This window comes from Drosophila yakuba, chromosome 3L, assembly GCF_016746365.2.
Source record: "Drosophila yakuba strain Tai18E2 chromosome 3L, Prin_Dyak_Tai18E2_2.1, whole genome shotgun sequence".
NCBI classification, from domain to species: Eukaryota; Metazoa; Arthropoda; class Insecta; order Diptera; family Drosophilidae; genus Drosophila; species Drosophila yakuba.
In genome coordinates this window covers 15,933,046-15,956,106 of record NC_052529.2, presented here as the reverse complement: position 1 = coordinate 15,956,106, position 23,061 = coordinate 15,933,046, and the positions used below count along the sequence as shown (strand labels likewise).

Sequence of the window (23,061 nt, the reverse complement as noted above, 5' to 3'; positions counted from 1 at the left end):
GGCACTTTGAATGCATATGGCTCGACTTATGGCGACCGTTATTTGACTTTCCCAACATACATACATATATGTATAATAATCATAACTTGAATTGAAAATCACCATCACCATTACAAACGCACAAGAGAACACAGTCGAAGTCCAATAAGGGCAATCAAACAAGGCAGAACCAATGCGCACACAGCATAATAAACTAAATGGTAAACAAATATTGGAGCTGACAAAAAAAAGAATGGTGATATGGGGTTCTTAAAGGTTCTGTGTTTACCAAAATTGTCGCGCAAGTGCATAGCGAATTGGGTCATCACCTCTACCTGATGCATCCACTCCGAGCGGTGTCGTATTTCAATAATTTACCCCCACCACAATATCGGATATTTAATTTGTTTAACGCTTAAGACGACGGCATGCGTGGGCGTTTCCTGATCTTCCGCCGATAGATAGCCGGATAGCCAGATAGCCATCGACTTGCTTAATTGTCGTGACAAGTTGACAGTTCGCATGAAAGCCCAGCCATTGTTCCAAGCTCCCATCCCAGTCCATGTCCATATCCATCAGTGTATTAAATTTCGAACAAGAAGAACTCCCGAAATCAGCTCCATTTGGGTGCACTGCAAAAACAGGGAAATAATCAAGGAATTTCAAAGTGAGACAAAAAATAAAGCTCTTTCGAGAAATAATATTTTAATTAGAATATAGTGGCATGCATATTCACGCAATGTTATTATTCATAACTAATAACAAATATTTTCTATTAGTCATAAAATTTATTGACTGTTCAAAATGAGCAAAGAAACTAATGCCTACTTTCATCTTTTGTAGATTAAAATGATTAAGCTATTAAACAAATAGGACTACAAAATTTCTAAATCCTGATAGACCGTAGTTACCATATTTTTTTGGCAATGAGAAAGTTGAAAACCTATTTAAATAATTCCCCGAGTGTATGTTTAAACAACACTTACGCGCATTTATCTCGGCTGACCCAATTCCTGCTTGTTTGTCGCTTGCCTTATTAAAAACATCGGACTACCGATCGCAGCCCTGCGACTTTGGGTCTGGGCTTTCGGTGTTTTTGGCCCGACTTCGATGATTCATTTGCGCTTGGTTACACATTCTGCCCGAGGTCCACATGCCATTCCAAAAGAGCCCGTCGTCGCATGCGTCAGACCCTAAGTATTTACACCAAAAAAAAAAGTCATAATAAATAAGAAGCTTATGAAGCTTGGCAGATAGCTGGCTGGGTGAAAATAGTTAGGTGGCAGCTAAAAGCAATTGGGCAACCGCTCAAGGTGGCGGAAATATGGTAATTGAAGTCATTGCGAGCACTAAAGTCTGGCCATGTTATTTATGGTCTAAAGATCCTTGAGAGAAACTAAAAATATCTATTCTTCTGTTTATTGTTGTAAGCTTTCAAATCACATGGATCTTCATGTCTATTTAAATGTCAAAACATCCTATTGTTACCCTCTCAATTTAGCTTCTGTTCTAAGAGGATCAACTAGGTAATGAAAGTATATCCCTATAGAGAGCATAACACCCCTTAGAGCCTAGGAAAACCTCCAGCTTATTATGGTTATTATGCGTTCTACCCTGCCAACGTGTGCATAGTGCCTAAGACGTCCACCTTCCAAGCGTTTTATGACCCAACAAAAAATAAAGGTTGACAAAAGGCGCAGTGATTGATGCGCTGAAATTGGTGGGGGGCTGGATCCGCCCGATAATGACTTTTTAAATACGTTTCCAATGCGCTAAAAGGGGCAATCATCAGGCCGATGACAAAGAACAAAGTGCGCGTAGATGAAAGGCGGGGTTAGGGACCATTAAAGCGCACTATTGAAATGTAATTTGCATTTCATAAGCCTCCCGGGGCCAAGGATCACGGAAACGGCACAAACGGCACAAAAAACTAAAGACTATGATGACATTGGGAAGGAGCAATAGCATGGCCCCTAAGGGTTCTCAGATGTGACGATTTATGGCGATTTGATGATGGCAAGCCCATTGAAAATGTGCGCCAAGATGCAGCGATGCGATCCGCGATCTCAGTTAATGTGCTAATATTATGCAAAGCACTCGGGATCGCAGGCACAGTGAAAAGGCTTGGAAAACACGGGGTGCCAATGCACGTGCGAAGGGATATTTGCATCTATTCGTTACAGTGAGAGAAATTTGCATGCACAATATTGTATTGCCATCTATAGGTAGTACAAAGTAGTAGCTTAGATACTCAAAGGTATCGTAGTAGAAGAAATAAATGAACTATTTTAATAACTCATAAAATATCACATTTCTAATTTTCTTGGTATTCCCAACTGCTTAGCCTGAATTCTCCCAGTGCACTTACCAGAAATGTAACATTGACAATGATTATGCAATATTCAGCAGCAGATTGTCACGTTTCGCTTGCCATGGAGTGCGGTAATCAGTTTTCATGAGGCAGCAGTAGCTCTGGGCGATCGGTAACGTTAACGGTCCTAACAGGCTTATCGGCCCAAGAACTTCTTACCACCAGCAATGAGAATCAATCAGTAGTAGTTACAGGGTGGTACGATGGTAACTGGTTGCCCCCTTTCGATTCGGTTCCAAGTCATTGGGTTCTTCAGGCGCAACCTTTTGTCACCGGCAGTGGAAACAAAGAGCTTTGTGTCTTGTACATACTCGTACATATGTACATATGTACATATATAATGCTGGCGTAACTGGACGATAATTTAATGGTCGGGCTGCATCTGGACTAGGTCTGGGTTCCTATAATCCGTCATGCCTGGCTGCCGATTTACATTAATGCGCCAATTTCTGGGCGAACAATGGGCCCAGATACGGATACCGAGACATCCACATCGCGCCGCCTGTAATTAACATTTCTCGCATTATAATTTGCCCTTTTTTCCGCCATCCAGTCATCATCAGCCATCAGAAATCAGACATCGGACATCAGAGTCCCCAGAAAGCCACTGAGTTGGCAATTTAATGTCCGCACATTTTCGCAACAGGAGCGGCAAGTGATCGTTGGCGAAAATCGCTTTGCATTATGGTGCCACTCTTGGTGACTAATAGCCAAATGAGACTCACTTCTGGGGATAACTCTGGGCAATTTTCCACCTTATTAACTGTATTCCAGTGTGTATTAACCAACAATAGCCCCAATTAAGGGGAGAAAAGGAACCTGTACTTACCTTATTTGGTAACAAAAGCAGCCTGATCTTATTTAAATTTTAGGAGAATTTAAACCATGCAAAATGGTAAATGATTGGTAACAAAAGCAGCATGATCTTATTTAAATTTTGAGAGAATTTTAACAAAATGATAAATGATTTGTAACAAAAGCAGCCTGATCTTATTTAAATTTTGAGAGAACTTTAGCAATGCAAAATGACATGATGTTTTCAATGAATTTAACATGTTTGTATACTATATTTACTATAGAAAATATTGTCTCATTTTTAAGTTGCCACCCTGCTAAGCTTAGATTTGTGGGGAAAAGCTATTAATAGCTTAATCACAATGCAATTTGCACGACGTCTTCAGTTTATTTTGGAGTCGTGTGTGGTAAACAAGTGCGATGAGACTTTGGGTCTTCTTATCATTGTTGGGACTAAATATTCGTTTCGAAGTGCTTGCTAATGGCATCGGTAAATATAAATTAAATTAAATTTGAATTTATTTTAATCCCCATTGTATATTACTATGTAGCAAATCGTTACTTTTTGGAAAAGCAGCGTTTTCTGTTGGAAATTCTACATCATGTGCAGGAGCCTTTGATGAACGAACAGTGGCGATTGCTGGGAAAGGAATTGGTCACAGATAAGGAGCAGTATGTGGTCGGTATACGGAATGAAATTAAACACTAAGTAATACTAATTTGAATATATCAAACCTCAGGTCTACAACGAGCACATGAGCGACTTTTACAAGGACTTCAATTTGGGAAAACTTTTACATCGTGATGAGTACTACAATCCCCTCTACGCCGATCATTATCAGCAGATGCTGGGACTATATCACTTTTTCTACAATGCCAGGGATTGGTATACCTTATGGCAAAATATCAGCTGGGCCCGAGTTCATATGCATCCGGGTATTTTTGTTCAAGCTCTGACGCAATTGATCCAGAAACGAGAGGATTACCAGGCCTTGATTATGCCCAAGATCTATGAGTTGTGGCCGGAATCGTATCACGATGACTTAACAGTCAGAAAGGCGAGAAATTTCAATTTCGCCAATTGGATAAGATACGAGAATGTAACCGACATAGAAGAAATACGTCCGCAAAAATTGGAACCTTTATATTTGGACGGTGATCTCCGAGGTTCCATTGAATGGTTTCAGGCCATGGCAGATGTGAATATTCTAAGAATGAATCAACCGAAAGGGAGAAATAAACTCAAGCACTTGTTGGAGGATATTGAGTGGCAATCCTATTGGTATAATCTGAACATGGGAGTGGTTTTAACTGGCGAAAAGTCGGATCAACTGCGAGATTGGTGCTACTATCAGCTGGGTCAAATACTTGCGCGCTATAAACTGGAATGTTATGGCCAAAAGCTGGCTTATAAGAGGCTGACATCTAAACAAGAAAAATCCTCAAATACGGCCCAATTTATAATCAAAAACTTATCGGAATTGCAGGCAAAAGTAGGGGATGCCATTTCCTTTCGAAGTATTCAGCTAACTAATGGAAGTCGTATCAATCTGGAAGAGAACAACAACTGGCTCTTTGGACTTGAAGAGCTATTTCCTTATGACTGGACACAATTAGCAATGGAAAAGGGTATCCAACCTAATCTTTTACTGGATATACGAACTATAGTGAGATCCGAAGAGTTTTACTACTACGCAGAGCGATTACTGGATTCTTATCGCTGGTATCGTCAGGTGTTTCAGCCCAATAACCAGAAAACATTTATTCCCAGTGATCTTCGCATTGATGATATGCATATAACGCCTCTGATCACCTACGATCAACCAGTTGATGTCGATATCAGTAATATTCTGTCCGCCAGACATTTTTACTTAGCAGGCAGTTTGTGTGGCCTTTTACCTTGCAACACAGACAACATCGACTGCAGCATAAGGATTTTTCATATAAACTGCATGTATCGAGTAAAAAAACGCAATCCACCATTTTCCGAGTTTTTCTAACCACTTCAGGAAGCAAAAACATTCAGAGAGAGCCATTCTACCAACTTGATTCGTTTCTGACTGTGATATACCCAGGATTGAACCGAATATTCAGGGAATCTAAGGAGTTTGGAGGCCTGGTCGGAGATCACATCTCGTACACCGAGCTCTATCAGTTTGTTAAGCTCGCCGAAAGGGAGGAGTACGACTTTCCCCTCAATATATCAACTCCCAATTGCGGATTCCCTAGGCGTCTGATTTTACCTCGCGGCGGTACGGGAAATCCCCTTAAATTGCGGCTTCTGATCGTGGCCACTGTCTATGATTACAAGGCTCGGCAGGAAAGCGAACTTAATTGTGATTTTAGTAAGGGTGTCAGTCGATGGGATGAGTTGCCTTTGGGTTATCCCTTTGAACGCTTCCTGGAGGACGACGCCCAAGCCGTGGAAATATCCGGAGATCACGTGTTCTGGAAGGATGTGGAAGTCCTGCACGAAAGCCCCTAGAAATGTTTTAAGATATGTATCTTAAATGCTCAAACTAACTTACCATTTAAAGGCGCAACCACAACATTTATTTAAACAAATAAAAAGCAGCAGTAGGTCTTCCCAGAAAAAGACTTTTATATGCATATAGGTTTAATTGTCTTTGTAAGTTTGGTGCAATCTGCACACTGGCCTATTAAATAGTTACTTTACGATGCCTTATTTATGTTGATAACTCCCCCAGAGTTCTGCCATACACAGTACCGTTTAAGATGTCGTTAGTGCAACTCCATAAATATACCTCAATTCCACTCTACTCTTTTCCTGTCTATCCCCCCATATTCCCCAGTCCAATCCTAACAAATAAACCCTTTAACGGATAGTGACGCCAAATTTGGGTAATTACAAGGCATGGAGGAAATATTAAGAAGACGGCCACTCCACATGGGGTCTTGAAACCTCGAATTCAACATGTATACAATATTAATCAAAACCACACTGCGCATTCGTGTTGGAAAAATGCACAGTCTGAGAAAATGATAAAGTTATGATTAGAAAATTAATTGAAAATGGGCAGTTTTAAACATCCTTTTAATGTAATGCAAATTGACTTTTAGTCTCAGGACAAATAAATATTAATTGAATTGAGTTAGTAAATTAATTAGAATTACATATTAAGTAACTATTTGAGGAACACAATCGAAACTCTTCTCAGTGCACAAGCCTCAAAAGCGTAGAATCAAAACAAAATTTAAAAGCGAACCATAATATGTATATGTCTGTATGAAGAGGAAAGGGTTTGTGTGGGCGAGGGGGGTGGCTCCCACGGGGGCATGGGGCAGGGGCATGAAGACGACGTTGCATGGATGCAAAGCACTTTATATCAAGTCAAAGAACGGTTTTAAGAGGGGGACGGGGACGGCGAGACCGCTAAACTTGTTATACGCAATCGAATCGAAAATATGGGCGAAATAAGGTGAGACGCGGCAGGGGCGTCGCAGGGGGGATGGCTGTGTATCTAGAACTAGTTTTTATTTTTTTTTATTTTTTCGATTTTTTTCTCTTTCTTTGGGCCGATGACGCGGTATAAAAGAAAATATTGGACACCTGCACGGTTTCGTATGGCAGCCAGGCAGCAACTCCAACAACAACCACACGGCGTATGAGGGACAAGTGAAGCCCGAATAAAAATTAAGTAAACGCACGGACAGAGGCCAAGAAACAGAGCGTCGATGGCAAGGCGACTGAGCAGATAACACGTGGATCAAAGCGTGGAGAGATTCGAAGCTGCTCGAACTGCAGATACCCTTACAAGTAATGCAGTGGTTTCTGGAGCTAAAATAGCTGGTACAAATGCCAGCAGAGTGCATGCAATTATGTAGTTTTACCAGCTAATCCTTTAGTAATTTGAATAGTGCTTCCTCTAAGTAACCAATATGCTGTAATATTTCCTACCGACACTAAATTGTTAAGTTTATGTATGTATTAAAAAACGAAAGAAAATCATTTGAGTATAATTTAAATCAATTTAATAGGCATAAACATATTATTGCCATATAATTTAATTGTGATAAGCACAATTGCCAAATATAATTTTGTGCGGGTCTAAGATTAACTTTAAACATACTAAGTAGTTATGTAGATTCATTTGTTTCGAAAATGTGTCTGTTGTATAGGAAAATACTAGAATATAAGTAGGTCTAGTATTATTACCACAATGAACAGAAAATGCAATTTAATCACAGAACTAAAGCTGAACATATTAATAGTTTGTATCTGGAACCCAGATTATAACAACTCACCATTATTAAATATAAATATTATATACAAATATTAATAAATTTTATTTATATTATTATTTTATATTATAATAAAATCTAACTGGGGAGCACAGGCCACGTATAGATGCACCTTCAATACTAGAGTATACATATTTGTAAGACTAGGCAACCGTAACGCGTTTTAGATTTTCCTTAGCTGCCCTCTCGCTCCCTCGACTGTCTGTCCCACTTCCTCCAGCCATCCCAGTTCTAGGCTCCTGGCTTAGGTAGCTGCAAAATGATGTCTGTCCCGAAAACCCAAAAAACTGAGATAGAAATAATAAAAAGGGGCAGTCGAGCGTAGATCGATAGAAAGGGGAAGGACGAAAACTAATGTCCAGGCTTTTATTTCCAAGAAATTTAAAACTTTGCGAAGGAGCGAAGAATCCGAAAAAAGGGCAGAGAAAAATGGTGTCGGGGTGTTCAGTTCGAGATAGCACCGAAACACTTGAGAACACATGGCGGGGAATCGGAGTTGAAGGATCTCTTCGAATCGCAGGTAGAAATAAAGAAGACGAAGACGAAGACCTAGTAATGGGTTCTAATTTTTTCTCTTATTTTTCCCCTATAATAATTTATTACGCCCAAATTAATGTGGGGAGCGAATAAAAAACTTTGCCCAGTCAAATGGTTTCCGATGAAAACTTTTGCCAACTAAGGGATAAAACCATAAAATGCCCAACGACAAAAGACGTGTGTTGTCTGCCTTATAAGGTGATTCCAGCTGAAGTGCATTTTGTCAGCTTAACTTCAGTTGTTCAGTTGTTCAGTTGGCCAGGCTATAAAGTCTTCTCCCGTTCCCGTCGGTCCTTCTGTTTGCATAACTGTATACAATCGGCTGAGAACTGTCGGCACTCAGAACTTGATTGCTTTTTGAACTTTCCGCCGAGCTCCCATCCCCAGCTCCCCATCCCCAACTCCCCCGCATCCCTCGCGCAACTTCAACGGGGTCTTTGCCATTTATGCATAATTAATAAATTGCCCTGTACGCAAACGAAGACGTTCGTCGATTGCAACGATAAAAGCTGCCCATCCACTTTCAATACGACAAGACCTTATTTCAGATCTCGAATTCGTTTATGCGCCTCAGGAAATATCATTCATTCGACACATTATGCCCATTTCTTTAAGGTAAATCTCTATGTACAAAATACAAATGATTATTCGTAATACATTTTCTAAACTAAATCTCAAGATAATTAATCTTTTAAAGCATATGTATGTGCATAGTATTAAGTTATTACACTTTGCGTATAGGAAGAAATAGTTTAATATTTTAAGTCACACTTAATTGCATTTTTGTAAATTATATTTGTAATGTGGCCTTTGTACTATTTCCAAAAACAGAGTCTCTTATCACCGATGACTAATAAAAATAGCTTTTTGATAAGCCCAAGCTCAGCGAAATTTAGAATCTCCTGAGAGGTAGCTATAGCTATTCGCATAGCAGCTTATTCATCTCTGAGATTATTTTTGATACTCATGAATACGTAAGTCTGTCAATAAAGAACGTGAACTTAATACTTACAAAATTGTAGAAGAAATCAAGCATAAACTTCGGAAACTAAACGATATTTTAAACAATTTAAGCTTGTTCCGGTACTAAACTAAAATGATTACATTTTACTTATACGTTCTTATTGAATTCTAGTTTCCAGCTGTTATAATTCTGTTTCCAGCTATCACGTTTTAGTCACTTATATTAATACACATATTTATCCCACCTATTTAATGTATGTATCTTCAAATTGCGTGTTCCTATTATTATGACAAATTAACCAAGAAACATAGTCTCATTCGAATCGAGTGCATCACCACCGCCTGGCGAGCGGATCTTTTGTTTTATTCCTGAGCTGAGGTGTGGGCGATCGGACTTTCAGTCCCCATCGAGATCGGGATAATGGATCGGAAGTATTCCCCATGTTTGCCGGTTGCCGTCTTTTGTGTCGCTCCACTCGGATGAGCGATGGGAGGCGTTGGTGGCCTCTGTCTGCTGGCTTCTGCCTTCTTTTTTCTGTCCAGAGCCTCGTGGTTTATCGTTTGTGGGCAAGACTCAAGGGTTGTCCAATATTTCACGATGTCTGACAGCTGTTCACATTCTCTGGGCAGTGAAAGTGGGTCACCGTTGGCACATTTTAATGGCCTTGTTGGGGTAGGTGATTGTGGATGTTTTTGTTTTGAAATGCAATCAACTGGGCGATTGCTGAATAATTGAATTAAAATGTTAGAATTTAAACAAAGTTTAATATACTTCCTTGAACCTTAACGGAGCAATCTATGGATAATAAGCATGTGTACATGTATTTTATTATTCTCAGTAAAATGAGATTTATTGTGCGCTATCGCTAAAAGTGGAGAGCGCTTTAAAGTGCTCAGAGGGACAAGGGACAAAGATATAGATTCACTTTCTTTATGGTGTGCAATGACAAAACAGAACCATAAATATGAAAACAAAAAGTGTGTGTATTATACACACTGATGTCATTAAAAAACACTATATCTGTGTACGCCTCACATACCTAACAAAGCTGTAGAGTTATTTTACTTTTACATCCATTTAAAATTCGAATTAAACAGAATTTGCATGAAAAGTGTTTGCAGAGGCGTTCATCCGTTCATCTGGGAAATAATTATCAAAAAAGTCGAGAGGAGCATTAGCTCATCTATGGCGTGGCCAGTTGGCAAAGAGCCAGATATTATAGCGCACGGAAACTCTCTCAATGAAAGATGATAAAAATAATTTTCCCCATTGGTGCCATTCTCTGTGGGGGAAGTTAATAAAAAAAATACACTTTTTTTTAGAAACAACCTATCTTGTAATAAAACAAAAGTTCATAAAACCTATAAATTTCAGAAGGGAACAGCGCAGACCGCTGTAAAAATTATACCAGATCAGGCGTAAATCAAGGCAAATTGAACTGCTTATAAAAAGCATTTAAAGCCTCTGCGTTAAAAATAAAAATAGGAAAATAACCACTTTATTTATATAAACAAAAATATTATAGTTGATTTTTCAAGATAATTAAACGTTTTGTTGTCAACATATAAACAACATAAAAAGTACAAATATACATAACAAAATCAACTCACCCTCAGCTGCGAGTGGACAAGAAGTTGACATCCTTGGATTCGATTTTATTCACAGCTTGGAGGCTTGACCAACTTGCACTGCCGCAAATTAAAACAAGAGAGAACGCTATAGTCGAGTTCCCCGACTATCTGATACCCGTTACTCAGTTAGTGGAAGGGAGAAGGAGAGTCTTCAACACAGTTTTTGGCGGTTTGTGGGCGTTAGAGTGGGCGTGGCAAAAAGTTTTTTGGCAAATCGATAGAAATTTACAAGACCAATACAAAAATGAAAAAATATCGAAACATTTTTCAAAAGTGTGGGCGTGGCAGTTTTGGGCGGTTTGTGGGCGTTAGAGTGGGCGTGGCAACATGAATCGACAAACTTGCGCTGCGTCTATGTCTCTGGAGTCTGTATGCTTAATCTCAACTTTGTAGCTTTTGTAGTTCCTGAGATCACAGCGTTCATACGGACGGACAGACAGACGGACAGACGGACAGACGGACAGACGGACAGACGGACAGACGGACATGGTCATATCGACTCGGCTATTGGTCCTGATCAAGAATATATATACTTTATATGGTCGGAAACCCTTCCTTCTGCCTGTTACATACTTTTCAACGAATCTAGTATACCCTTTTACTCTACGAGTAACGGGTATAAACATATTGGCCAATACTAGTTGGCTGCATATCGAACGGTACTTGGGCTTATCGCCTTGAATTGTACCACACATGATACTTGTGCGACTGAGGTTGACAATTTATTGGCAGCTCCTCTAATTGCACTGGAAAATCTATTAGATAATTATTCTGGGTCTTTCGTAGTAAGTCAATCACTGATAAATCAATTCATTCTTAAGTTGAGCGACATTTGTTATGTGTTTGCGAGAGCTGGAGGTCGATTTTTAGTTATATTTCTAGAAGGAAATTTAGAAATAAAATATAGGCGAAACTAATGATTTCTTATCATATTCAATTTTATTTATTTGGTGAATAAATTTGTTCTGAAACTCCATTAAATTTATGACTTTAACCATCACAGTGACCGTTTTCTAACTAATATTTACGTATGCCCAGACGTTACATAAACAAATTTTTACCAGTTTAATAAAAAGAGACTACAAACATACAAAATACCATCAAATTGCATTTTGGAAGCGGTTTTGCTATATTTTCAGCCTGCACGGGAACGCCTCCTCTTTGAAAGTTGTGATTTGCATCATAGCAAACACTTCACACCTCCAATTCATTGAAAGAGAATATTCCACGCCAGCGTTTTGCATAAAATAATCTTCCCTTTCCCCATCGACGTGTGTGCACTGCACAAACGAACAAAATATTGCTAAAAATAAAGAATCCAACGAATGCGCAAATTTAATTTGACAGCCAGCAGATATGTTTGGAAAATGCAATAGCCCCATGAATCTATCAGCATCAATGCAATAAATAGCCAGAAATAGCAAATGAAGATGAATTTTTTATAGTATCAGCTCTTTTCAATTTTGTTAGATAGACGCATTTAATAATAAAACTAATTCTTTAACTTAATCTAGATAATAAATGGAGTGCCATTAAGTGTGATAACTGAAAAAACAGTTTAATTTCGTTACTAACAATGTTTAATAAGTCATAATTTCGTCTTTCTGCTTATGGAATGACCTCTCGAACTTATGAGAAAGAACCTATTTACTATTTTTTTTGCTTTTAGCTTACTTAACTCTTGTATAAACAGTGTTTAAAATACAGAACTTTATGAAAATATAATGTAGGCTAAGTTAGGAGTGAGACTAGTGAACATTGGAGCTGTTTGTCTGAAGCCATTTTACTCTCATAAAAGTGTCAAGGGTGCCGTGCCAATAATATATACTGCTTTATAAGCCTATAGTTCTATAGGCTTCACACCAGTTTAATTAAGAAATTTAGCAACTGCTGAGCCCATTCCAGCCCTGATTGGTCTCATAATTTTTGCTTTCTGACTAAATCGCCTCCGAGTCGCAGTCGCAACAAAAGAAGCCAGCAGAAACACAAGTTTCGCATTAAACCAAGAGCAGTATCCCAGATCCATGGTCGTGTAAGAAAAGCCCAGCGGAGATTGTGGCATGGAGTGTGTTTTGAACTGGTGCGATCTGCGATGAATCATACTCCGTATAGTATAGACTCTCCAGACGTCGGCACGATTCGCTGAAAAGTTTGGGTTTGTGAGAAGTGAGCATCTTGGGCGCTTTTGGGGACAGACTACACGGCCAGGGTCGCAGTGTTCTTTGGATCTAACTACCTGAGGGGACTTGGGGGACTTGCTAATCATATCCAGCCACGATTTGTTGATCATTTAACTGTGGGCCAAACTGCAAGATTCGCTCGGATGACTCATGACTGCAGGTAGTTGGCCGCTTGGTCCAGACTAGACCCATTTGGGGGCATCTCTTTTGCGAATTTGTTAAGAAGAGTCTTTCAGCTGTGTGGATGATTCCTAGTAAAGCTACGAAATTATATTATATAAGATTAATCAATATATTGGTAAAAATATCTATCTAGTTTTTTGATAAAAAATGTTTAGCCGCCTTAGCAATTTATGACACACTTAATTATCCATAATATTCAGGGTACTTTAGGTCGCCACCAATCTTTTGAGAGCTTTTCTTGTTTATTAGATGTTGCAGAGCAGAGGGCCTGTTCAGGTAGATTCACTGTATAAACAAAGCCGGATGGGCAAATAAGCAAACAGCCGGGAAGACGGTCGAAATCGACGAGGCGGCAAGTGAAGGGAGCAACTAAAAATTATTTATATTTAAGCTTATTTATGGGTTTGGGTTTGAGTTTGGGTTTCGGGTTCGGGCTCGGCTTGTTCTTGACTTGACCACTCGATGAGTCACAGTCGACCTGATCCATGTGTGCGGAAACTGAACTCCTTTTGCAGCAGCACTTCATTGTTACCCGTTTATGCTTTTATTTTTTATTAAAAGTTGATTGATTTTATAGGCGCGATAAGTTCATTGTAGTCGATTGGCTATGTCTGTCTGTCTGCCTCTCACAGATGACTAATGTTCGGTCGTTGCGAACTCAGGTCTTTGGTAATGAATTTTCGCTCCACTCTGGCGATCTCTTTGTTGTGCGAAATGGTGAAGTTGCTGTTGAAATGGTAGTTATAAACACTTTGAACTGGTCGTTGACACTTGGATTGGCTGACAGAGTGCTTGGGAAGGGGATTAGCTGATGATTTTATTTCAGATTCTCATCTCAAAACCAATTAACTAGGGATTAAAAAAAGGAATCATATATAGCACCTCTGTGTAACTAGTATATATGTATATCGTATACTATAAAAAGTATGTAAAGTATGTTGAAAAGAATGTAAAATGTAGAAGAAAGCGTTTCCGACCCTATAAAGTATATGCAATCTTGATCAGGATTACTGACCGAGTTGAAATAGCCATGTCCGTCCGCCTGTCCGTCCGTATAAAAGCTAGAAAGTAGAGATTAAGTTTTTAGAGACACAGACGCAACAACCCAAAAAAGTCACGCCCACATTTGTTTATACATTTTTATATTTTTTTGATTTATTCTGCGAATTTCTATGGATTTGCAAAAATAAAGTTGTATTTTCTTGTCCCCACTTTAAACACTGCTTTGGATAAGTTCGGCTTATTAAAAAATTAAAGTCTAGTAAATATGTAAGAGTAATGGCAATAAGGACCTAACACCGATATCCATGGATTTTCTGCATCCCTTCCAATACAATCTTAAGCCCAAGACAAGCAAAGACCTTGTGTTTGTTTCCAAAACACCAAATTGCTTTGCGGATACAATGTACGTTTATTGCTTTGTTTAATTAATTTAACAGGCAAATGGCAAATGGAGACCATAAATAAAGCCCGTAACTAATTGCTGACACAGTTAGCGAGACAAGACAAAGACAAAGTCCAAAGACATGGGGATCTATTGGCGTGGGCGCTGCTGACAGTCAAAGATCAGAACGTGGCCAAGAAAATGGTGTGGAACAACACCTGTGAGCCGCCCCAACATGCAACACGTGCTGGCTGTGCTCCCAAATAACCAATTTCCAGGGAAATCGAATTCAACGTAACAAATTTCCAGTAGCACCCCATCAGTGATAAATCCCGTTTTTTCCATTTTTACAGATGCTGTCGAGATACTTCAGAATCGAAGCTGAAGTTCGGGCTAAAGCTTCTCTAGCAGTAGACAGCTGGCACGAGCCATAAATATTCCAGACAGCCCAAATCAGCTGAATCATCATCTTCAACGCAATCATGATCCACAATTACAATGTCTGCTCAAGAAGAAGCTGTAACTCCCATTTTCACCGTCTTCAGCAGACTACGCCCACTTTATGCACCTTCGAGTCGTGGGCACGAGCCGAAGTAGCCGGTATATTCTGTTTCTAGCTGTTTTTAATTTAAAATGCTGCGCACAGAAACTGTCCGAAGACCCTAAATAAAATAAATGACTTTTACCCTAGAGATCCGAAAGCTTCTTCAGCGCACAATCGTAGAGTCATGCCCGGAGTATAACCCTGCTTCTTTGGACTGGATGAGCTGTGCTCGTATAGGAACCTCTTGATGCTCTACAAGTTCTCGAATGTAAAAACTTGATTGCTAGGAAGCAAGTGTTATATATTTACACCCATCAGTATGGTAGAACATTGGAACAATTTGTCTAATGTAACAGAGATCAATTGATGTCTATAAAAGATTATAAAGACATGTTTAATACAGTTTTATTTAAGGTAAATAAGTTTCCTTCACCAATTTTGTTTTTATTTTGCACATAAGGTTAATTAATTCTATTTAAAGGGCAACTAGAAGCCAACCTGGCTTTCAAGCTCTGGAGTCTGGGCGTTTTCCCAACAAGAGGCCTGGCCAGCGGCTACAACGAAGTACAACTGTTCCACAACTGTTTCGGGCATCGTCATCGTCATCGTGGTTGTCTACAGAGTTTAACTTTTTTTCCCAACTCTGAATAGGAGTCTGCGCCTGCGCAAAAGCTGCGCCGCCTTGGCACGTGCGCAGCAGCAAAAGGCCGAGACCAAAGCGCACTGCAGGCCTAATTTGGGATACCCTGTACTTAACAGATGGGTAGACCATTACACGTGAACATTAGCATGGCGAACTACTGACACGCACATTAATGAGCCAATAGATTCCATGCTGAATAACATTCGTTGCCAAAGTAAATGATTAACGTTTAATAACTATAGATTCTTACCAGTAATGGGTAATCGACAGTCGACCATTATTTTGCGCCCACTTGCCTTAATTCGTTTCGTTTGGTTTGGTTTCTTTTCATTTCTGGTTTTGAAAAATGACATACAATGGGCTTGGGCTGAGCTTGGATTGGAGCGATGCGGAGTTTTGGAGTGGAGTGGGCTGCGTTTTGGGGGCATTTGGGCTGGAAAATCAACTTGTTTGTGTACGGCTGTGTTTTGGAGCTCAGGTGTTGGCCGATGGTTTGTATTGGATTGGATTGGAGGTGGACGCGAGTGGAGTGGAGTGGAGTAGAGTGGAGCCACTGCTGCCGTTTGATGACTCTGTTTCGACTCGGTCTCACTTCGGAGCTTGATTAATTTACGACCTAAGGTCAGAAGAGCGCGTACAAAGGGTTTAACTTGTCGCTAATCGGTCAAGGCTCCTATTGTCGATTGATTTCAAAACAGAACCAAGGAAACCACAGGCCATCAAATCCAACTGCGACTGTATCCAAGATTACAGTTAGCAGATGGCAGAGCCAGATTAACAATCTAAAAGTTCCTCTATAGGGGGGAACCGACTCCTTTTTCACTCTTGTAATGCTTCTGGTCATGGCAAATTTAAAATTTACCAGCCGCACGCCAACTACTCTCGACACCTGCTCTCGAAATGGTGCTGGTTAGAATTGTCTTAATCAAAACATTAAACCCTTTTGGCATGCCTGCAAATTGCAAGGAACCGTGCCCCTAATGAGGCTCACTCCAATCCTCGGTAATGAACTGCAATTGCTTATGAAGAAACGAGACATGATCTCGACTGCATCTAATGAGTCGGCTTGGGGTTTCCGTAATTGATTGGTCAGAGGATGTTGGGTTGCTGAATCAAGTTGGCAACAAAGGTCCAAAATCGTAGCTGGGATCTTACAGAGATATGTCTTTAGATTTTTACTTTTATTAATAATATTACTCATATTTAAAATTCCCTATTTTCGAATTAAGATATAGTTTAATAGCATAATTTTCTTTGAGTAATTTATTGAACGCGATCATAAGGGATCCCAGTTTATGATACCATACCATCGCTTCCTACTTAACATAAATGCGCTCCACCTCGAGTGAGCCCTTACCTAATAAGATCGACAAAAGCCAAGTATTAAACGAGATTATTTGACTACCAGTGTTGAATCCATTGTGGTCATGGTTGACTCAACGCCAAACAGCAAACACGGCAGGCACAATTTATGGCCCTTAGAACAGTTTTTTTTCAGACACGACGACAGGCCAGAGGTCCAGAATCCGAGTCCCAATCCAATTCCGAATCGCAGTCGCCGATGGACAGGAACTGGTTCCTGGGGATACTGAATACTGGATGTTGGCTGCTTGGGTTTGGGTTTGGGTTGAGTACTGGTTGCGCCGGCCTAGGGAAGTGCTACCGTCTTACACAGATACACACGCACACCCGGCCCGACTGTCAACCACACCTCAGCCAACCCCAGATCACCACCACCACCAGCACCACCATCACCAGCACCATCAGCATCAGCATCGCCATCACCCCACCAACAGGCTGGCGTAACCCATAATTTTAACACCAACAATAAAAAGAGAAACAACAACGGCGGCGAGGTGCAGGTGTGCATCAAGTCCAAGTCGCAGTAGCGAACTCGGTCCGTGTATCTTGACATCTCTCGGATACTCCGATACTCGGATACTCCGCTACAGATACAGATACAGCTCGCACTGGATCATAAATTTACGTTTCGAATGGTTTGAAACCGAAAAACCAGTTCTCGCCCAAAGTTACAGAAAGGTTTTTCCACCGGCCCCACTGTAGTTTGAATCCCTCGTTCTAACATCCGCTAAAAATGCATTAGAAGCCTTTTCAATTATTTAATTGATAACTTTTTTGTTTTATACGTGTAACTCGAATTTAATTGAGTTCATGAAGGGAAGTTGGTGATTATCACAAGAAGGTGTAAGAACGGAAGATATCAGTTACAAATTAAGTGCACACAATGTGTTTTTTAATAAGGTATCTTTTTATACTTTAAAATTTCAAATGCTGTATTGTATAGAGAGGAAATTACTATTTAAATGTGTCTGACTTCATGTTCCGATAAAAGTTTATTTCTTAGCTATCAAGAGCTCTCATGTTTTTAGAGATAAATAAAACAATATACAGTCTTTGTATCATTTTTTGGAGACTGTCCTACAACAATTAGTTCCACCTTTTTTCTAGCCATATTTTTTTAACAACTTTTAAAACGACTTGTCAGTTTTGACCTGTATGAAATGAAAACTGACCTACTTTTGCCATCGCTTCGGTTTTGTTTTTGCTTTGACCCAATTTTTCTGCTTCGAAATCCCGAAAATCGCAGCAACTGTAAAATTCTGACAGTTCAGTTAGCTGATTTAAAGTCAGCTGCAACCAATAAAAAAAAGTCAAATAAAAGTCCGTCGAACGTCATTCCCAGTCGGACAGTCAGCAAGATTAATTATCGCATTAATTAACTGACCCGAAAAGCGAAAGTTTTGCGCAAAAAAATTACTCACAACAGGAATTCAAGCATTCGAATGAAAGTGTCAACATGTTGACAATCCTATAATTGCAATCCAATGAGAATTAAACTTTACTTCCCATTTTTTAAAAGGGTTCTTAAAACATTTGTATATCTATCAGTTTAGTAATAATGGGTTTTTTCATTTATTAAGAACCAAACAATAATACAAATTAAAAGCTATTTAGGGCTACAGTGACTTTGGTCCAATGCTCCGGTTCTTATTATATTTATGTTAACGATTTAGATATCTTCTTGTGTGATTTAAAAGAATAGCTAAAGAGCTGATGTTCTTAAATACGATTATTCTGTGGTTTATTAGAGTGTTGCAAGTGGATAACAGGTGTCCTAGTTTATTGGCAAATAGTTACTTAAAAGCTATTCCAAAATAAATTGTCTTTACTTTCACAAAATATATTAATATATTTAGCTAAATAATATTGTTGTGAAAATACACCCTTATGGTCAACACTTATAAAACAGCAAAAGTTTTGTGTTTGGGAATATTATTAGCACAAAAAAATAATATTATATGAATATTATAATATATTTTAGATTTCTTATTCAACTATGATAAACCTAGAACCGATTTAAGGATTTTATTTGAATAGACAACTAGGTGACCCTTTGGCCACAAAACGAATCGGTTTCAAGAAACTGACTCACCACCTAGCTATGTCAGTCAATTTCCGCTGGACATTGGCGATCAGTTCCAGGACATCGTAAAACCTGGAGATGCCAAATACATCAATTGACTTTATGGCCAGAAATACCTCTAGGAATAGACGCTTATGCGTTTCGGTATGAAACTCACAATTAAAAGTTAATAGCCAAACGACACGGTTAATCAGCGAGAAAATTGCACTGGGCCACAACAGAAGCCAAATGGCATTGGCCGAATACGAAAACGAATACGAATACGAATGCATTGTGGAACAATGCCGCTGGCCACAAATATTAATCATGTGAGCACTTAATTTGACACTTGGCCATAATGGAAAGCACTCGTACTGCAGAACCACTGGACTCTGTGGGCGGAGGGGGGTGAGCCGGAGAACCACCATCTCTAATCACCAACGGGAACAACTTTAAAGTGGCCTGTCTGTGACCGTGTCTTATTCTCCTCATCGGCAGAAAGGCAGCAGCAACTGCCACCTGCCTTACGCAATTAAGCCGAAGACAGCGCTGGACGGAGTCACTGAGAGAAAATATGGGAACTTGTAAGCTTGCTTTGCAATCATCTTTAATTTAAAAAGCTTATCCCAGTTGTGATTCTAGAAGTTCGCCAATGTTCATGTTTTAAGTTGTAAGTATCTTTACTGTAGTTAGTTCACATTGGCGCAGGATGTATAACTTTCTTTTAAGTTTATAAACTTTTGTTTCAGTGCAGACACGCACTGGCACGACAAAAGGTTCAGTCTGGGTTCTACTCGGTAATTACTCAATGCCTCGAACTGGTTCTCCTGTTCTGCGTGTGTAAGTCAAGTAGCTCGGCTCAGCCAGATTACAAAAGACAAACGGACAACAGAAACTGAACAGAAACACTGAACAGAAACCTAAAGAAACGATCAAAGCTTTTGCTATGGCCACGGAAACCCTTTCAGTAATAACTTCAACTTTGGAAGGGGGCGGCGTGGACTGGGGCTTCCGATAAATATTTATGTGTCATTAGTTGGATGCCCGGGCAGTCATCAGGTGGATGTATTGAAATGCCTTTTCGTTGTTGTTAGGGGGTAATTTATTACGAGAAAGGTGCGGAGGATAAGACTTAAGCTCATCTGAAGAGTTTTTTGGTAGGTAAACACATACGAGGTTTAAGTATCTCAATCAACTCCAGTTTAAATGTACAGGTTCTACACAATATTAGGCAAGATCAGAAATCCTAAGCCTTGCATTGTTTAAGTTTTCTTTTATGAAATATATGTACTAGACTTGCTAAAAGGAATAGATATTATATTTTCATTATCATAGATAGAAGCACACAGAAGTGATTAAAGTATATTGCGGAATGCTCTAATGGAACTTACTTATTTGATGTATTACACTGCCACCTGCTGTGGCGAAGAGTCGAGACCAACGGATTGATCTGCGTGACATTCTGCGTGACATATGCCAAATCGAAAACCCCAAATGGTCCGGAATTCGTAGCCTAAACCGATCGTGGCTGGCAATCCGAGGGCTATGCCTCAAGTGGGTATTTGTGTGGCACGGACCACAGAACCAGAAAAAGAAACCTGGAGACGGCGACGTCTCATGTGTCAGAGGCCGGGAAAAGTGAAAAGTGAGAGGATGACACATGCCTGCGGATTGCTAAGTACTCTTAGGGCAGATTAACTTAACTGTGCATAAAATGCAGCACACTCAAAACAAAAAAAAAAACCAAAAAAAAAAGGAAAACGAGCAAGAAATGGAAAAACTGCAGGAATGTCTCGGCGAGACCGTGAAACAAAAGTAAAAACTGTCCAACTATGCTGGAGTGGCTGTCAGGGGAAATATTGCCGGAATGTGTAAAAAGTCATGCATAAAATTAGTTTCGACTTGGGTGACGATGCCCTGTTGCGCCCTCTTGTTCCCGCCCCTTTGCCTGCCCTGATTTATTTCCACAAATGCGTTTTTAACACTTGGCCAACACGTGCGTTCCCGGAATATTTAGACTCTCGAGTGCCCAACCCTCCCCGCCCCAAATTCCCATTACAAATGCTGGTGCTTGCCGCTCAGAAACCATAAAATCCATTGGAATATTTGAGGAATATGACATGTTGAAGTGCGTTTATCTGGGAAATACGATACGAATAATATCCAGATACACAATCAAACACGACTCTACTTGTAGGCTTTATTACACGCTTTTCAAACTTTATCTTTATTTGTAAAAGTATTTATTTTATAAAAACATATATGAATTTATTAATGAGATTAAATATAGAATAAAACGCCACTCCAACGATCTAAACTCCACTACAAATGACATAATAAAAAAAATAAAAATGATTTCTTAGTAAATTAGCTTTATAATGGCTTACTGGTTCCACTTGATCGAACTTCTTAATTAATAAGAAAGTGAACTATACGAAAATTCCCACGCCGAGTGCAGCACTCATATATGAATATTCCAAATGTGTAAAAGGTACAAGTTTTTCAAGTTGCTCCGCATAAATTTGATGATCACCGAAGTTCGACCAATGTGCAATGAGGCGAATCGAAGGCAGAAACCCATTGAGAACTCTTAGCTTCCAGTCCAGAAATTATAAAATCTTACAGCAAATCATATCTTAACCGAAGCCGAAACTCTGTGGTTAAACACACCCAAAATAAGCAAATGTAAGGAGCAACCTGCGCCTGCGCACTGTTCCATGGCAAAAGCAAATTAATTTGTTTGATGGACTCTTCGTTACTTCTTTTTTTTTTGTATCTCGGCAGCCCTCTCGAAAAACTGCGTCATGTGCACTCGATTGTTAAATGGGTAAATGGGAATAAAGCCCACCAACTACAAGCCTTTTCACACCATTCTCGGCATTTGTGGGGGAGTTGGGAACCCCGATCTTCAACGTCTTTAAGAGGGGCCGCTCCCAGGTGAGGTTGCGTCGTTTTGTTTATTTAAGAAAATGTGAAAAAGTAAGAAGGAGTGTGAGAATTAAATTGCTTAACAAATTATACAAATATCATTTGTTGCTACTCTCGTGTATCGATCGATTTTTCAACAGGAAGGGCACAAGACCTTTGGTCTATGAGAACTGAGCGTTGTTTCGGATGTCTTCCGGTCATTAAAATCAAGGGCTACTCTAGATTGACGTCTTGTGACCTCTTCAACTATACTATTCTATTTGCAAGCACTGTAAAATCAGTAAATATGGCCTGTGTAATATATAAATAAAAGTATAAACACTTATAGTTACAGGGAATATACATATGCTTATGGTTTTGTCTCCTTGCAAACTTCTAAGGAACATTGCAGAACTAGTGAGAGTAAAGCTTACAAAAACATTGAAAAGAGTACAATATTTCGCCAACAAAGATCAGGTAAGCACGCATTTGATAGAGAGCCCTACACTTTGTGAATTCCCCCTTTGTTTTGCCACCAGAGGGAAAACATCGCTCCAGGCAGGCAGTTGACCCATTTAAGATACTTTCCCTTTTCGGCGTTGTTAATCGCACGACCGCAGAATATGGCAGGCTGTATTCTGTATGCTGTTCGCTGTATGCTGGATGCTTAAGTGATTAACACCCGACATCCTCGAGGGATCATTAAGCAATACATAATCCAATTAGCAGCGGTGGAAAAGAGAGGGGAGACGAGAGAAGATCCTCCACCTGTTGGCAGGCCAAACAAAAGGATTTCATATTTTGTTAATTCAACGAACCAGAAACATTTCGATGACGATGAACCTGCTAAGAACTTAAACAAACAAGTGATCACGATCATCTGTGCAAGCGACCTGGGTGATGTGCACTGGGAATCGCTGATATGGATCAACAACATTTACTTCTACTCTCAATTGTTGCTGCCCTTGGACCTTTTCTGATATCTGATCTGATCTGATGTGCTCGCAGATAAAAGAAATGCCAATTCTACTTAGAAAATGACACGCAAATGGCGAAAAACGAAAAAAAAAAATAAGAAAAAAAACCAAACTGTGGAAAATGGAAACCCAAAGTGGCGGGGGAAAAGGTCCCGGGGATTATCCGCAGTTCGGAGCCTCATCAATATGTCTGCAATTAAGTTGGGCACGAATTCGTTATTAGGGGTCAGGCAATTGATAGCGATGCTCGGCATTATTCAGCGCACAAATTGCGTGAGG

At 39.7% G+C, this 23,061-nt stretch overlaps 1 protein-coding gene and 2 long non-coding RNA genes across 3 annotated transcripts; 1 reads left to right on the top strand and 2 right to left on the bottom strand.

The window, feature by feature from the left end:
- Positions 1 to 241: 241 nt before the first annotated feature.
- Positions 242 to 3,302, bottom strand: LOC26535906. Its single transcript, XR_001454117.2, has 4 exons — positions 3,180 to 3,302; positions 2,348 to 2,852; positions 966 to 1,172; positions 242 to 611 (listed from the first exon to the last, which is right to left on the bottom strand). It is a non-coding gene; the product is annotated as an uncharacterized LOC26535906 (long non-coding RNA).
- A 255-nt stretch (positions 3,303 to 3,557) lies between these two features.
- LOC6534233 (larval serum protein 1 gamma chain) lies at positions 3,558 to 5,797 on the top strand. The gene is given in 4 exon segments (XM_002094879.3): positions 3,558 to 3,635; positions 3,697 to 3,824; positions 3,886 to 5,023; positions 5,026 to 5,797. Coding segments are annotated over 4 exon segments (1,941 nt in total). The 5' UTR covers positions 3,558 to 3,565; the 3' UTR covers positions 5,631 to 5,797.
- A 6,305-nt stretch (positions 5,798 to 12,102) lies between these two features.
- Positions 12,103 to 13,002, bottom strand: LOC120321514. The gene is made up of 2 exons (XR_005561154.2): positions 12,777 to 13,002; positions 12,103 to 12,682 (listed from the first exon to the last, which is right to left on the bottom strand). It is a non-coding gene; the product is annotated as an uncharacterized LOC120321514 (long non-coding RNA).
- Between the last annotated feature and the right edge of the window lie 10,059 nt (positions 13,003 to 23,061).